We start from the raw sequence: 17,522 nt of genomic DNA, 5'->3' as shown, positions 1-17,522 counted from the left end.
AATATAGTCCATTTCTCAATCTATGAGACTACATGAAAAAATAGCAGTAACTTAGGACTGGGAGAGTACCATTTCCTTCGTCTTTCCAATCCATGAGCAAAGTTTAGTTTTCCATTTCTTTGTGTTTTCTATTTCTTTCAACAATGTCTTTTATTTTTCATTGTATAGATCCTTCACCCCCTTTGTTAGGTCCACTCTTTGGTACTTAATTCTGTTTTTGCAATTGTGAATGTGATTGTTTTCTGGATGTCTTTTCAAATGCAACTGATATTTGCAGATTGATTCTGTACCTTCCCACTTTATTGAACTAATGTATTATTGCCATTAGTTTTCTAGTGAAGACTCTCGGGTTTTTCTATGTATATTACCATGTCATCTGCAGATAATGAAAGTTTTACTTCTTTTCTAGTTGACATTCCTTTAATATCTTTCTCTTGCCTCGTTGCCCTCTTTGCAAACAGACTATTCTTAGTCCCATTTCTTGACTTTACTCATCCTGTTTCTTCCACAAGGAATGCCTTTTTTCGTTTCCTCTAAATCTTTGTTCCAATCTAAATCTTTATTGCTCAATGCCAGACAGCAAACTATTTCAATAGTACACACTTAAGCTGACTAAGGGCTCATCAATTGATATTGTAGTAAAACAAACAAATCTAAGTAAGAGATATCGAGGATGAGCCACAAGATGTGGTAAATGATAATATGCAGAAAGGAAACGATGAAAAATAAAAACAAATCAAAAAAGAAACAGTGACGAAACAAAATGTTGACTTAAACATTTGTAGGGTAATCAATGATTTGTAGATACTCAAAAAGCTTTTTCTTTGGTTTACGGCAGGGAAAGGGGCATCAAAGAACAAAGGATAAAGATAAAAATGGACAAGGTTATTCAATGGTAGTTGTGGAAAAAATACCAACATGGAGAAGTGATGTGACCAAAGGAAGATAAGGGGAAAAAGATAAAGAGAAAAGAAAGGTAGTCAAAGAGTTAGGAAAGTGAAAGAGTAAAGAGCCAAAAGATACGTACATTCATATTAAGGAGATAAAAGGTGGACAACAACATTAAAAGAAGCTAAGGTAGTAAGATAATAAATTGTAAAAGGGAGAGCACAGGTTCAACAAATGAGAATTAAGAATAGCTGGAGTTGACTTAACTAGGAGAGAGATAGATCATCAAGGAATTATGACCAAACAGATTGAATGGATTAGTCAGGATGAAGACATAATGATAAAAATTACATATTTTCTAAAAGCTGACTACTGCATAGTAGTAAGGAAATGAAAGTTTTGAGAATGAACTGTTTCAATTATACTTTATGTCTTTTAAAACAATTACACTGAGATTTGGTTGCATACAGAGACCTACTTTTTTAACAACCACTTAGAGGAATGCTGATAAGACAACATGCTCACCTCATGGTGAATTCGCTGATAAACTTTTTGTTCATTGTCTAATACTACAAAAGATTCAGAGGGTGCCGCATCCCCATTGAAAATGAAGCTTAAATCCCCTCGTTGGCACTTCATGTCAGTAAAGTCTATGAGAGTAGTGTCAAGCCTGTGGAAAACGGATAGAAGAGAAACTGACAAAATTGTGCTAAAACTCATAATAAACAAACAAGCCATGTTCCTTCTAAACTCACCTGATGATGCTAATACTATATTTCAAAGTCAAATCATAGATAAAATCTAAATTTAAAATATCTAATTTTAAAACACCAAAAGAATATTTAAATATATTCCATTGTATCTATATTTCGTTTTTCTGGACATATATACTTTATAAATCTAGGAAGAAAAAGATTGTTTCCCCATTACTGAAGTATCTTCCTGACTGTAATCTTGGTTCCCACCATTTCTCTTATTGTAGCTATCCCATACAAGTTACTTCAACTGGGATAGGCAGAAAAGGAAAGCAGACCTAACACTAAATTTTCCCTTAAAGACCATGTTGTTAGCTCAGCAGGGTACATATGAGAGGCACAGCAATAGATACACTGCATTCTTGGATTAAGGACTGTATCTCTAACAATCTTGCCCCTTTGATTTACATCTACATCTATGTCTTATGTCTAACCATCTGGCACCAAACCCTGCTGCATGAACTTGATAAACCTTGTAATCTACTCCAAATTCTTAACCTTTCTATTTGACTTCCCAGATTCAGATTTGCATTCTCATTCCCAGCATTCTCTTTGCCAACATCTACACAACCTAAAAACCTTATGGATCATTCCTGTGACAAAGAGTCTCAGATTCACATATCTGTATACTTGTCATGCTTTTTGGTAACCAAGACCTGACTATGATCTAGCCCAAAGGACTAATCCAAAATAAATTCCACAAATCACTACTTACTGCAATTAGGGGTGAAAAAGGTCACAAGTACTCTTAAGTGCTTCAATTTTGCACAAGAGTTTGTAGGAGATCACCAGATCAGGATCTCCGTAACTCGCTCAAAACACACAGTTCTTAGTCTAAGAAATAAGTTAACACAGCTGTTAAGATACTCAAGTATCCACCCTGGCCACTAAGTTTCTAATGCAACTTTGAGAATTCATCACTTTGTAGGTTTTTCCGTTCTCATCCTAGACAAGGCAAAGCGAGTGAGCATTTTTGCTTTCCCTGTACAGAAAAGGCTGAGAAATGGAATATATCACACATGTTACATCAAAAGAATAAATAGGGGGCATCCCCGGTGGGGCAGGGGTTAAAGCCCCAGTGCTATCAAGCTATTGCCAGCCATTGCAACACCAGTTCAAGCCCTGGCCAGGGAGCTAATCCACATGGCACAGCAGACCTCTTCTATGTCGCCCACTGCTCCCCTCAGCAGTGTGTTCCATTAGATCTGTCTGATCCCCCTGGACTCCAAGCTTTAGCTACCAGGAAACCCTAAACTCCACATAAAAGAAATGGACCTGAACAGTCTTCTGTCTTTATGTCATCCTATATTAAAGTGATGGTGGGTTGCCAGGGATGGGAGCAGGAATAGCAAAAAGAGGAGAATGCACAGAGAGTAAGACAGAAATGAAGACAAACTGATATGGTGACATTTCCACCTAATCTAGTCACACCCAAAATCAGCCCATTTTAATTTATCTTTGATTTTATACTTTGCAAATGGGAAAAAAGACATACATATTCTACCAAACAGTAGTTTTCCCTCACCTATATTCTCTGACACAATTACTTTTCCCCATGCTCTTATTTTCATCCCTCCATTTAAACCAATTTGTAGTTTTATTATGTGTATTTATTATGCAATACACATCATATCATTAATTTTAAAAGTCACATATATGAAACCATTTTTAAAAGAAGCCTCTTTTTTGCATAAATTAAGAAGTAAAATTATCAGTTTTTTAAAAGCAGTACATGGAAGATACTACTATTCTCCTAAATTATCAACTACATTTGGCAAGCAACTATATTAAACATTTTTAATTGAGGAATAATTTTCGGGGCGGGGCTTGGATGAATTTTTTTTTAAGTTTGCTAACATCAGACTGCTAAATTAGATTTACATCCTTATCAAAATCTTTCTTACCTAGTTTTTCTGTTTTAACAATATTTCTACTGTGGCCATGAATCTAATGTGTATGAGCATTTCCATAATTAAGAACATCTGAAAAGGTTGTTTTTTAAAAATAAAAACCTATGAACTTCTTCCTGAATCAAATTTTATTGCATAAGAATAATTAACCTAGAGCTTACTTGCAACTAAAATTTATCTCTTCAACGTAATTTAACAAATTGCATAATAGATCTCAGAATATGTAACTTTTTTTTTTTTTTTTTAATAGAGGCATGCTTTATTTGTTTGCTGGTTTTGTTTATACATGCACTGGGTACAGTCAGAAGTGCGGGAGGGTGAAAGAATTCACCAGAGCCAGAGCGGGGAGCAGAGCAGGCAGAAGGACCGAAGTACACTGCTGAGGGGAGCAGCGGGCGGCAGGAGAGGTCTGCGCGCCATGTGGGACCCTCCTCCGGTGGCCGGGGAGCAGCCAGGGATCGAACCGGCGCCGCAGAGGCCGCGCGCAGTTTCGCAACCCAGCGCTCAACCGCTGCGCCACCGGGGAGGCCCAGAATATGTAACTTTTTTAAATGTCTGCCTTGCGACATGGTGAGAACAAGTGACAAAAAGTCAGAGGACCAGGTTCAGTCATTAATTTTCAATATGCTCTTGCAAAGCTCACTTCATCTTGCTGAACATTCTCATCTAAAATATGAAGAGCTTCCATGATATAATCTATCAAAATATTCTAGTTCTATACTCTCATTTCCAAACTAAAATTTTGGAAATTTATAGAGAAATAGATATAAAAATTTACATATAATTTCCAACAATGCTGTGTGCATATATATATATATATATATGTATATTCAGAAGCATGTTTATTAACATTATACATAAATATTTCTATGTTACTATAAAGCTACAATATAAAGAATGATAAAAGCAAAATTCCAAAATGAGTAAAACAGACTTCCCATGAGACCCAAACATGAATCTTAGTTTTATAAAGGAAAAGAAGAAAATTAAAATTAGCCATAAATATTCATTAGAATGAATAGATGACTGAGTAGACCAGTGGATAGATGGATGGATGGCTAGATAAGGAAAGGCAGGGATGCAAAAAAAGGATGAGCGCTGATTCTTCCTTATGTGGCCTTTAACTCCTTAAAAGTCAAGAACAGGAAGATGACCACCTTAAACCTTCTTAGAACTCTATCATGACCCTCATTCTGTTTGTCTTCAAGTCAGTCTGTAGTTAAATAAGAATAACACCTTCACTTTAGTCAAGATTTTATGCCTCTGGTTTCTTATATGTAGTATGTCACCAATGAATTTAAATATTGTGAATATGCTAGAGTATGTTTAAGTTATAAAGTACTAATCCAAACACAAGCTATTAATACAAAAAAAGAAAAGCTTCCACTAAACCTCAAGTTTTTGTTATTCAGAAAAAATAAAATCATCTTACCTGATATTGATACCTTGTTTGTATATTTTACATGCATCAGAAGGCAGAATTCGGGAAAGTAAAGGCACTGTATTTTTAAAAAGAAAAATAAAAAATAACCATCTGAAGTTCTGAAGCAATAAAAACTTCAATTAAAAGAAGAATAATGTAAACATTCTACCAATTCACCAGAATTATAAAAATTTCCATCAAAATGGTAGTTTTCCATTTAAAGAATAATATATTAAACAATTTAAAACAGCTTCAATTATCTATTATCTAATTGTTATTGCTGTATACTTCACCCAGCCACAAAAATGTAAAAAATAGCAAAGTCAATATAACACTATTCTTAAATATATATTGCAGGATATTATTATAAATGAGAAAAAGAGTGCCCTATGATAATTAAACCCTCCTGAATAAGTAACCAGATGGGCCTGGGTCCTATTTGATTCTTTAAATATAATTTGATTAAATAGCAGGAAAGTAATATGTATAACAGAAAAAACATTTTTAGAACAAAACAGTAGAATTTGAGTTTGTATCCTAAACATATAATCTTGTTATACTATACACTTCAGTTTCAAAATCTATAAAATGGAATGATACTATCTATAAATTTCTACATTCTAGTGTTGGTCAGATTAATATCATAAGTTATATGATGATCTTTTTATGACTTATTTTGTATTTTACTTTATTAATTATTTATATTAATGGGAAAATAACAGTTATTCTATAGATAAATACTTCTGCATAACAGACTATATTAAACTGCCACATACAAAAAAAAAATTAATATCATGTCACATGCATGTGTATATGTAAGAGAGAGTGTGCATATATACAAGAAATATTACAGGCATATTTTACAAAACTCAGTATTTTAAAAATGGATAATAAATCAATATGGGTTAGAAAGGAACAGACAATAGTTGTTAGTTAGCTTTTTCAAAAAAAGTTAATATTTTATAATTATCACTAAAGTTGTACTTAATATGTCACTGTTTTTTTGAGATCATGAAAATTAATTTAGTCCAAAGCTATTTCCAGTATTGAAGACCATCTTCTAGACATTGCATTTTACAAAGATTAGAAAAACTTACTTCCCAGAGAGAACATCAACTAAGAGTTACCCTCGACAAAGAATACAAGAAATCATTTTCTGATAAAATTTTTCCTTGTATGAAATAATAGAAGTTGAAGAAAGTAAATAATAGCATTAATCCATAAAAGTGATCAAAGTTCTTCTTTCATGCTCACTAGTTGGAATTCAGTTTTCTGGATTTCTGTTGATTACCCAACATTTATAATGTGTTGATAATGGTAGATATACACATAAATTTGAGAGTGATTGCCTTCATTTCTATTAGATTTCTATTTTTTTTTAATATTAAATTTTATTTTTATATTCCCCCATACAATTGCAAACGCCCCATTCTGACCCCAATCCTTCCCCTCCCGCCCCCCGCCCCCCAAAAAAGTGTCTCTGGTTCATAGTTTTTTGTTGATTTTGATTTTCACTTTCTATAGTTATTCTTTTTCCTGGTCCCTTATTTAAGTTTTCTAGATTGCTGCTATGAGTGAGACCATCGGTATTTTTCTTTTTCTTTCTGGCTTATTTCGCTGCGCATGATCCCTTCGAGCGCCATCCATCTTGCTGCAAATTGCATGTGTTTATCTTTTTTGAATGCTGAGTAATATTCCATGATGTATATGTACCACGGCTTCTTGATCCAGTCATCTATTTTTGGGCATTTGGGCTGTTTCCAAAGCTTAGCTATTGTAAACAGTGCTGCTATAAACATAGGGGTGCAGATGCTCTTTGGAATTGATGTTTCTGTGTCCTTTGGGTAAATACCTAGGAGTGGAATTGCTGGATCATATGGAAGCTCTATGTTTAGTAGGTCCAGAAATCTCCACACAGCTCTCCATAGTGGTTGGACCAGTTTGCACTCCCACCAGCAGTGCTGCAGGAGAGTTCCTTTTTCTCCACATCCTCGCCAACATTTGTTGTTGCTAGTTTTTTTAATATGTGCCATTCTCACTGGTGTGAGATGGTATCTCATGGTAGTTTTGATTTGCATTTCCCTGATTACAAGTGATGTTGAACATTTTTTCATATGTCTGTTGGCCATTTGCATTTCCTCTTCAGAGAAGTTTCTTTTTAGCTCTTCTGCCCATTTTTTGACTGGATTATTTTCTTTGTTGTTGCTGAGTCTCATCAGCTCTTTGCAGATTTTTGTGATCAGTCCTTTATCATTAGTGTTGGGTGCAAAAATGTTCTCCCAGTTGGTGGGGTTTCTCTTTGTTTTTGTTATTGTCTCTTTTGCTGTGCAGAAGCTCTTTAATTTGATGTAGTCCCAGCTGTTTATCTTTGTCTTCACTATCACTGCTTTGGGTGATGTGTCTGTAAAGATGTCTTTGATGTGCAAATCCCGTAGTGTTTCGCCTATATTTCCTTCTATGTATTTTATGGTTTCAGGTCTTATGTCTAGTTTTTAATCCATTTTGAGTTGATTTTTGTGTATGGTGTGAGGTAGTGGTCAAGCTTCATTCTTTTGCATGTAGCGACCCAGTTTTCCCAGCTCCATTTATTGAACAAACTTTCTTTGCTCCAATGCATAGTCTTTGCTCCTTTGTCAAAGATTAGTTGACCATAAATCTGTGGGTTTATTTCTGGATTTTCTATTCGATTCCATTGGTCTGTATATCTGTTCTTGTTCCAATACCATGCAGTTTTGATGATTATGGCTTTGTAGTATAGTTTGAAGTCTGGGAGTGTGATGCCTCCATTTCCTTCCTTTTTTTTCAGTAGAGCTTTGGCTATTCGGGGTTTTTGGTGATTCCATATGAATTTCATCAATAATTGTTCTATTTCTTTGAAGAATGCCATTGAGATTTTGATTGGAATAGCATTGAATCTGTATATTGCTTTTGGTAGGATGGCCATTTTAATAATGTTTATTCTTCCAATCCATGAGCAGGGGATGTCTTTCCATTTCTTTGTGTCTTCTTCTATTTCTTTTAACAGTGTTTTATAGTTTTCTTTGTATAGGTCCTTTACCTCTTTTGTTAGATTTATTCCCAAATATTTGATTTTTTTTGTTTCGATAATAAAAGGGGTGGTTTTTTTGATTTCTTCTTCTTCAGATTTATTGTTTGTGTATAGGAAGGCTACTGACTTTTGCGTGTTGATTTTGTATCCTGCCACTTTACTGAATTGATTGATGAGTTGAATTAGTTTTTCTGTGGAGATTTTGGGGTTCTCTATGTATATTATCATATCATCTGCAAATAGTGATAGTTTGACTTCTTCTTTTCCTATTTGGATTCCTTGGATGTCTTTCTCTTGTCTTATTGCTCTGGCTAGGACTTCCAGTATTATATTGAAAAGCAGTGGTGAGAGTGGACATCCTTGTCTTGTTCCAGATCTTAATGGAATTGCTTTCAGCTTTTCACCATTGAGAATGATACTGGCTGTTGGCTTGTCATAGATGGCCTTTATGATGTTGAGGTATGTTCCTTGTATCCCAAGAATTTCAAGGGCTTTTATCATGAATGGGTGTTGCACTTTGTCGAAAGCTTTCTCAGCATCTATTGATATTATCATATGGTTTTTATATTTCTTTTTGTTGATGTGTTGGATAACGTTGATTGATTTTCGGATGTTAAACCATCCTTGTGCCCCTGGAATGAATCCAACTTGGTCGTGGTGAATTATCTTATGGATACATTGTTGGATTCTGATAGCTAAAATTTTATTGAGGATTTTTGCATCAGTGTTCATTAGGGAGATTGGCCTATAGTTTTCCTTTTTTGTGTTGTCCTTATTCGGTTTTGGTATTAGTGTAATATTGGCTTCATAGAACGTGTTTGGTATTGTCCCTTCCTTCTCAATTTTTTGGAAGAGTTTGTGAAGGATAGGCACTAATTCGTCTCTGAATGTTTGGTAGAATTCATTAGTAACTACTATGAACAGTTATATGGAAACAAGTTCAACAATCTAGAGGAGATGGACAAATTCCTACAACTCTACAATCACCCAAAGCTAGATAAAGAAGAAATAGAACACCTAAACAGACCAATTACAAGCAGCGAAATTGAAATGGTAATCAAAAACCTCCCCAAAAACAAAAGCCCAGGACCTGATAGATTTCTATTCTTTTTCCATTTCTGTTTCTATTTATATAACTGAAATGTCACTTTTAAAATACTTTAAAACATTTTGTTCAGCAAGAGATAAATTTAGCATTTAGGCCACTAACAATAAGAAAATCAGTTAAAGAGCCATATACTCAAGGGACAACCCCAGTTTACAGTTACCAAGAAGGACTGAGGTCTCTCTACCTCAGATGAAGAAAAGCAGGGTGAAAAATTAGTATTCAGGCTTTACACCAAGCTAACTTGGAGCTCTTTTATTATACAGAGCTATCACAAACCACTTTTTTTAACCTATGTTTTAGGGCATTTGGACTTCTGATTGATATATAAAGCACAATGATAAGGCAGGCCTATCAGAGTAACAAAATCTGATATAACATCAATGGAGCTAAAACTAGCTATACTTCTTTTTATATAATTTATTTTCATATAATTTCCTAAGATATTTTTTAACCTTAAAATAAGAATTATGAAAGTTACTAATTAGGTTAGGAAACTTTTATTACTACATGATTTTATAATTATTACATTCAACATTAATTTTTCTTAGGACAAGTATCAAATTTGTTATGTAATAATCTGTTAAGTATTTATTTTTGCACTTACATTCTTGCATGCAAATATATTTTGTAGTAAAACATGGCATACTCTTACCCCAGCTTTGAAAATCCCAGTGAAGTTCTAGATAGAAGTCACCTAGCTGAGAAGTGAAATATGAATAATTACTGAATGCACCTTAGTTAACACAACTTACATTTACATATTATTTTGCTTTTAAAAAATCTGTTATTGAATTTCTATGGACAGGAATCAGAAATCATTTCAATGTTTTGAGTTGGATAAATAACACAAAAATATGACTATTACATAAAAGATAAAAATAATACACATTACTTATCAACAAAGAAAAAGATGCACCACTGTAGATTTTGTAAGAACATTTTAAATTATATAAGAATACATCTGAAGCTGATAAGCATTTTAAATTTGTATCAATAAATATTCCAGAATAGCCAAAATAATAAGTAATAATTAATAACTTTATAAGTATTTTTAAAAATGATTATCAAAAGTGTTTTTAAAAATGACTACCCAAATGATTATTTGTATAGATCTATGGTCTAAAAATGGACTCACTGCAATAGAATTTTTTTTCTGTAAGTGGTAATACAAGTTTAATAAATAAAATATGTCATCATATGAGATTTACAGAGAAAATATTTCACAAATCAGAAGCTAAACACCAGAGACTATATTAAGGAAACTATTCTAATGTGATATCCTCAAAAAAGTTTAATTCATGAGATCTCAAAATAAAAAAGGTATTCATATGAGAAGACAGTCATCACAATATATCTATCTTTCTCCCACAGTTCTCTGAAGCATCAAAAATACAGACAAAGAGAATAACAGAAAATAAACCTCTCTCCCTTTTTGTGCCAGTACACCCAGCTCTAACATCATGAGGTAGGACAGACAAAAAAGTTTTGTTATATAACAAAGATGCCAACTATTCCTGTAGCAGCAGCAGCAGCTACGATAGAATCTTCCAACCCAAAGGACAAAGGAAAAGTATCGCCATTAATTATGAGGTACCTCCTTTTTTTGTTATAGCTCTGCTCCAATTTATTGAAAGCAATAATTTTTTATCTACCCTCTTACTTCAAAGTAAATAGTGCTTCCTGTCAGATTACATTTATACATTATAATCAAAGTATTTTGTTATTTTATGCCATTATTGCTTAATTCAAGCAGAATTTGTACCATTTCTTGAAACTTAATTATCAATGAGAAAGAAAGACTGTGTTTAATGATTAAAAAAGTGTTGAAAAGTACAGCGACAGTTACTCTTTAAGAACAAAATCAGTGAAGAAATATAGCCTACCTCTTTCAGGGCTTTTAATAATCGAGGTCGCTTTTCTTCAACACTTTCCCTGGATTGCTGCTTAAGTTTCCTTAAAAGAGCTGTAACTAAAGTGTAAATTTAAAAAAAATTTAAATAAAATTTACCAGGCTTGAAAACATCACTGGTTCATTATACAGAGATATAAGAATATATACATATTAATTAAATTAATAATTTGGTAAACTGTTAAGATCCCCAAGGAAAATTAAGAAAAGATGCCTCTACATCAACTTATAACATACTCACACTAATTTTATAAGTTTTTAATTATCAGTAAGGATTTACCTGACTGAACAAAAACCAATCTCAATCCGGTGATGCAATGTCCTATTGTAAAACTGATCGCAGAGATCTCAACAACAGCAGAACTTAAAAATCCCACTATTCCAAAAATGTAATTATCTGCAATTGTCACCAGGTATATCTGTTCTTGTCTCTCACAATAAAGCATGTAAACACAAAAATGAGGGCTATTCTATCAGTGAAAATAACTTCTGAATCTAATAAAACCTGAAAAACTCTCTAGTGTTTTCTTAATAATTAAAAGACTGGGAACTATACACATTGCCTAAGTACAAACCCCAACTGTACTACTTATTAACTGTGGGTAAACTAAAAGTTCAAACACTTTAATAAATCTCTATTCAATCTACTTTGCATTAAAAATGAAATGGACCAGGGGGCCTCCCCGGTGGCGCAGCGGTTGAGCGCCGGGTTGCGAGGCTGCCCACAGCCTCTGCAGCGCCGGTTCGATCCCCGGCTGCTCCCCGGCCACCGGAGGAGGGTCCCACATGGCGCGCAGACCTCTCCTGCCGCCCGCTGCTCCCCTCAGCAGTGTCCTTCGGTCCTTCTGCCTGCTCTGCTCCCCGCTCTGGCTCTGGTGAATTCTCTCACCCTCCCGCGCTTCTGACTGTGCCCAGTGCATGTATAAATAAATAAATAAATCTTTAAAAAAAAAAAAAAAAAAAAATGAAATGGACCACTGTTGAATGAAAAGAAGAGAAAAAATTCAATCCCTAGGTAGAAAAGTTACCTTAATGAAAAACAGAAACCATTTATTCTTTCGTTAATTAAATAAATTACTACGGACTATAGGCTCTCAATAAATAACAGAACATTACATTAAAATGACCAAACATTATTAAACAGGTGGTGATAACAATATACAATATAATAGCTGAAAAGTGTTCCATGAGACCTCACATAGAAAAATAACATCCAGGGGCCTCCCTGGTGGTGCAAGGGGTTGGGACGCAACCTATGAAGCTGTCCGCAGTCACTGGAGCACGAGTTCGATCCCCAGCCAGAGAGCAACCCACATGGTCCAGCAGACATCTCCTGGCTTGCCCGCTGCTCTACTCAGCAGTGTATTTCAGTCCATCTGCCTGTTCTGTTCCCCACTCTGTCTCTAGTGAATCCTCTCACCCCCTCACACCTCTGACCTGTACTCCAGCTCTTGTATGCATAAATAAATAAAACTTTAAAAAAAAAAAAAGAATATCCAAACTTTCTTAGGGAAGAAAAACAACCATTCAGAACACAATTATATAAAAGTATCAGTATGTTTTGGGGGGAATCAGTATTTGCACTTCCATATTTTAAGAAATGTATTAACAATGATTTATAACAAATATAAACTTAACTTTAGAAGAATTTGAAACATGATACCTTAATTCTTTCTATATATTACCCAATATTTCAGTACTTAAGTCACAGTAATTCATACATGTTTGTAAATAACTGCAAAGGTTCATAGTGTGAAAAGCTACACTAAATGTAAAATATTTCAAATTCATCACTTTCCAGTTTTTGAATACATATCAACAACAGTAATCTATATTGCTTACTCATCTGTCTATCTCCATAGCTGATGGCTTCCGCCAGCGGGCTCCATCCCTGAGCATTTTTCACCTTTACTGGAGCATTGTGAGCCAAAAGTAAATGGGCACATTCTGAAATATAAAGTGGTAATAATATTAAATAGCATGCAATTTTAAGTCTCTAAATATGAAATAAAAGTCATGTAAATTTTCAAAAATTCCAATTAATGTATTAAACCTATAAATAAATACTACACTATGAAGGGTTTTTTTTTTTAATTCTTATGTATTTAAAGTGGGTTATTTCAGAGCCTCAAATGTAAGAAAATTATCTGAAGCAAATAAGATCTCTGCAAAGAAATCATTAGGTGCCCTAACAATTGTTCTTGATAGTATTTTGAGAATGATTCCATAGTCTGAAAGATAATGCAAGACTATTAAAATACAAACTATCTACTAAAACCCAAAAGAAGATTTGTATATCTATAATATCAATGGAAAGTTCTTTATTTTTGGAAAAGGACTGTTTCAAAAAGGATCAGTGATGTTTCCATAATCCCTCATTTTTCTAATTTTACTGTTCTTTTAGTTAAAAAGAAATCCCAAAAGGACAAAAATCTGCTTATGACTACAAGGACAAATAACAATCTATTAAAGAATAAAAAGAATTATAAGGTACAGACCCTTCTATAGGCTGATAAAACTTTTTTTATTAATTAAAAATAAAAGGTATGTTAACAGGCAAAAAATATCTTAGGTGAAACTTATGGGAATTCAGGGTGAGTATCCTACCTAGATTTTGTAAATGAATGATTCATTCATTCATTCATTCATTCATTCAACAAATATTTACCAAAGTGCCTAGTATATGCTATTTCTGAGTCCTAGGTCTTAAATATAAGATGTGAGAAGAGAGGTCTCGCTGTCACAGAGCTTATAAACTATATTAGAAGATAATACATAAGCTAATGAACTAAAAAATGAATTATACAATGATAAGTGCTTGGAAGGAAATAAGAGTGTGAATAACAGTATAATGCAGGTGAGGAAGATTAGTATTACTTCATCACTATACCTAGTAATAAAAGGAATATTTATGGCTGCAAGATATTTTATTAGAATAGAATAAAATAAACAGAGAAGCTTCACAGAGGTATTTAAGGAAGTCTGTTATTAGTTATAAGAACATATGTACAAGAATGTTTATTTTAGCTTTGTTTACAGTGGCAAACATGATGGAAACTAAGCATGACTATCATGACAAAATGATTGACCAAAGTAAGATATATTTATATCACTGCAGTAATATGCAGCCAATTAAAAAAAAAAAGTCATATTTTGGAAACTAAGCACCCAAAAGAATAATGACTAGTTATAACACATTAAACAAAAACAATCGATGGGTCAATAATGACATCAAAAGATAAGAGAGGGCAGGCAATGAGTACTTCTTTACAGGAGAATGACAGTTAATAAATGAAGAAGAAATTAGAAAATCAAGTACATTACAACCAAAATTTTCTCACTGAATATTAAAGTCACTAGGTAAAAGAATATGTACTGGGAAATGGGATATTCACATGATACCACAGTGTCATCCCAGATTGCTAGTTATAAAGAGAAAAATGTTCCTAACAGGGGAGATGTCTAGAAATCACTATTTTAAACAAGTGATCAGATTTACTGGAATTAAGAGTAGGATAACTTAATAGCATGTGTTTCCTAATGTGATGCCATAGAAAGTTCATAAAATCATCTATGCACTATTCTTTCAAGATATGTTTAGCCTGAAATCAATTAAGTCGCTATAGTGAAATTTCAATTTACTAAAGAGACAGAGGAACAAAAATAATATCACAAGAAAATAATCAGGCAAATCAGAAATGGGCATTCTACAAATTAACTGAGCAAGACTCTTCAGAAAATCAGGTACAAAGGAGGAAAAAGAAGGCAAACTTTTTAAAGTTAAAATACAGAGACATAACAATCAAATGACCCAGAGTAAACTTTGGGTCTTGGTTCAATATAAAGCCTATAAAAGACACTTTTAGAACAATTGGGAAATTTTAAATATGAATTAGATAACATATAATAGGACAGATAATATAACAATATTATAATAACTACATTACACTATATAACAATAACAGATTTTCATGATACTTCAAGATCAAGATACTTCAAGATCATGCTTAATAATTTAAGAATATGTTTTTAAAAGATATTTATTTAAACCTGGAACTCAAAGGGTTGCCAATCAGTTATCTGGAGTCCTTTCCTTGATTACTAGAAATGCAGATAACTAAGATTTTTTTTTTTGCATTTAAGAATAGTCTTTAAAAGTAACTTCTTTAAACCACCTGTCTGAGTATTTTTAGTCAAAGAATAAGAAAGTATTAAGTTTTTACAATCATCTAAGAGGATAGTCTTATGAGTTTAGGTACACAAAATAGTCATAGTGTAATGTAAAACTTTTCAAATATTAAAAGATTACAATAATTAATAAACCCTAACAATAAGAAATAAGTTTTCTGAAATTGTAAGTACTTGCTTGAAAAGAAAAAAGAAATTATATACTAACCTTTATTTCCTAACATCACAGCAAGATGTAAAGGAGTGTTTCCTAAAATTGAAAAAAAATTAAATTAGTATAAAAACTTAGGAAAATCTATTAAAGGTGGTTTCAGCTCCTTTAGAAATTTCACAGACAGATTTTAAGCAAATGTAATGTGATTGCAGAATGATCCTGCCTATATGGCAAATTCAAAGTCAGAGGACGCCATGGCTTCTATATACAATGAATTCTATTTCCTCTTTACTCCACATCCCAAAAGAATTTTTTTTCTCCAAATAGATTTCAATGCTTCCTTTGCTACAATTTGTCTATCATATCATTGGTTTTTCATTCAGCAAACAATCTAAATGCCTACTACATACTCTTCCTTGGAGACATAAATCAAGACCTAATCTCAGATGTCAAAATTATTTAGAAGTCTTCTATCAATCTCCCTGTCTCCAAACTTGCCCCATTTCCATCTCTTCTCTAAAGCTATATTAGAATAATTTCAAAACAAAAACTTGCTAATATTACACTTTCACTTAAAAGGCTAGAGAACCTCCCTATTTTAACATAGTATAAAACATTTTTGATGCTAAGTCCTCACCTTCCTTTCTTCTCCTATTTTCTTTGTTACCCTAGCTCTAATCTGAACTACATAAATCCTCCAATAAATTGGGTTCCCATGCTTTTAAACACACTTTGCTAATCTTTCCTAAATGTTCCTTTCCCATCTGCCTGGCATATTTCAGGCCTTAGATACTGTGCTGCTCCCAAAGTCAGCTTTATTTATTGTAACACTTTCCACATTAAACTGTACTTTCAATTTTATGTGGAAACATCTGTCTTTCATTAGATTTTAACCTCCAGAAGACAAGATATATATTTTGTTCATTTACATATATATTATGCATTCTTATGTAAACGCTTTCAGTCCATATCTGATTCTCAAGACAGCCAGTATTTGTGAATGAAAACCTGAGAAAACATTTCGTTACAGCAACCAATGATGATAGTATCTGTGGTTACAGAAACCCGATAAAAAAGTGCAACTGGCATTATCTTAGGCAAGGGTTTTGCACTCAATTGTTTCCAAAATTAGGTAATGTAATTGGAAAGGTTTTGGTGATATTTTTCCTAAATGTTTAGAATTATACTTGTAAAATGATCTAATCCTAGAATTTCCTTTAAGTCATCCACAAGGAGCAGCAGACCTCCTGTCTTGACCGCTACTCCCTCCGCAGTATATTTCAATAGATTTGCCTGTTCTATTCCCCATTCTGTGTCCGGTGAATCCTCTCACCCTCCCCCACCCCACCTTGGCCTATACCCCAGTTCCTGTACACAAAACTAAATAAAAATTAAAAAAAAAAAAAAAGAATTGAAGCTACCAGAGATAAGGATGGAGGAGTGGAGAGCAAAGGGAGGAGGGGGCCTGGTGGATTGTGGTAAAAGATAACTGCTGCTCAAGTGATTGGTGTGAAGTGGTAACATGTATCTAAAATGTTATGAACCTACACCCCTAAATCATTTACAGTGTTGAAAACTGTTTAACCTCAATTAAAAATAATACATTTTAAAATAAAACCCTATTATAAATTATATGCTATTTCAATTATTTTGGTATGATATTTGCATAGATTTTTTCAGTATTTCCAACTGTTATTTATTGTATATTTTGGAAGTGTCTCCAACTGCAAGTACCAAGTACTTGGGTGTGTTTTCAGACATACAACAACATTTGTCGTTTAAGTGGAGCATTCATTTAGTCTTGTTTCATATACCATAGCTACTGATACAGTGGGTTTAAATTAACCATCTGCTTCATGTTTGCATTCATCCTGCCAGTTTTAGTTTCCTTTTTCTCATCTTTCTTACCTTCTTCTAAGTTGATTATTTTTATCATTCCATTTTGCTTTTTCATTTTTTGGATGGAAGGCATACAATTTCTCAGTTTATTATTCTTTTATTATCCTAGACATGCACTGTCCTACCCAGTACTAATGGATAGTTATTGAGCATCTGAATTATGATGTGCTACAGTGGGATTTTGAAGAGTTAACTGAAACAAAAGAATGCAAAAGATCTCAATTATATTTCATATTCAT

The 17,522-nt window shown here is 33.3% G+C and overlaps 1 protein-coding gene across 1 annotated transcript in view; it reads right to left on the bottom strand.

The window, feature by feature from the left end:
- The window catches only part of ANKRD13C (ankyrin repeat domain 13C), a gene marked incomplete at both ends in the record, with an annotated part of 69,967 nt that overhangs the window by 27,569 nt on the left and 24,876 nt on the right, over positions 1-17,522 (bottom strand). The window contains 6 exons of the mRNA XM_084241774.1: positions 1,414-1,558; positions 4,986-5,052; positions 9,786-9,831; positions 11,017-11,102; positions 12,885-12,989; positions 15,439-15,480. Of these exons, the coding sequence (XP_084097900.1) occupies positions 1,414-1,558; positions 4,986-5,052; positions 9,786-9,831; positions 11,017-11,102; positions 12,885-12,989; positions 15,439-15,480 (491 nt within the window). The remainder of the gene's footprint in view (positions 1-1,413; positions 1,559-4,985; positions 5,053-9,785; positions 9,832-11,016; positions 11,103-12,884; positions 12,990-15,438; positions 15,481-17,522) is intronic.

Source organism: Talpa europaea (assembly GCF_964194135.1).
Source record: "Talpa europaea genome assembly, chromosome: 9".
Taxonomy (NCBI): domain Eukaryota; kingdom Metazoa; phylum Chordata; class Mammalia; order Eulipotyphla; family Talpidae; genus Talpa; species Talpa europaea.
The sequence above is the reverse complement of the archived record's forward strand: the minus strand, read 5'-3'. Positions and strand labels throughout refer to the sequence as shown.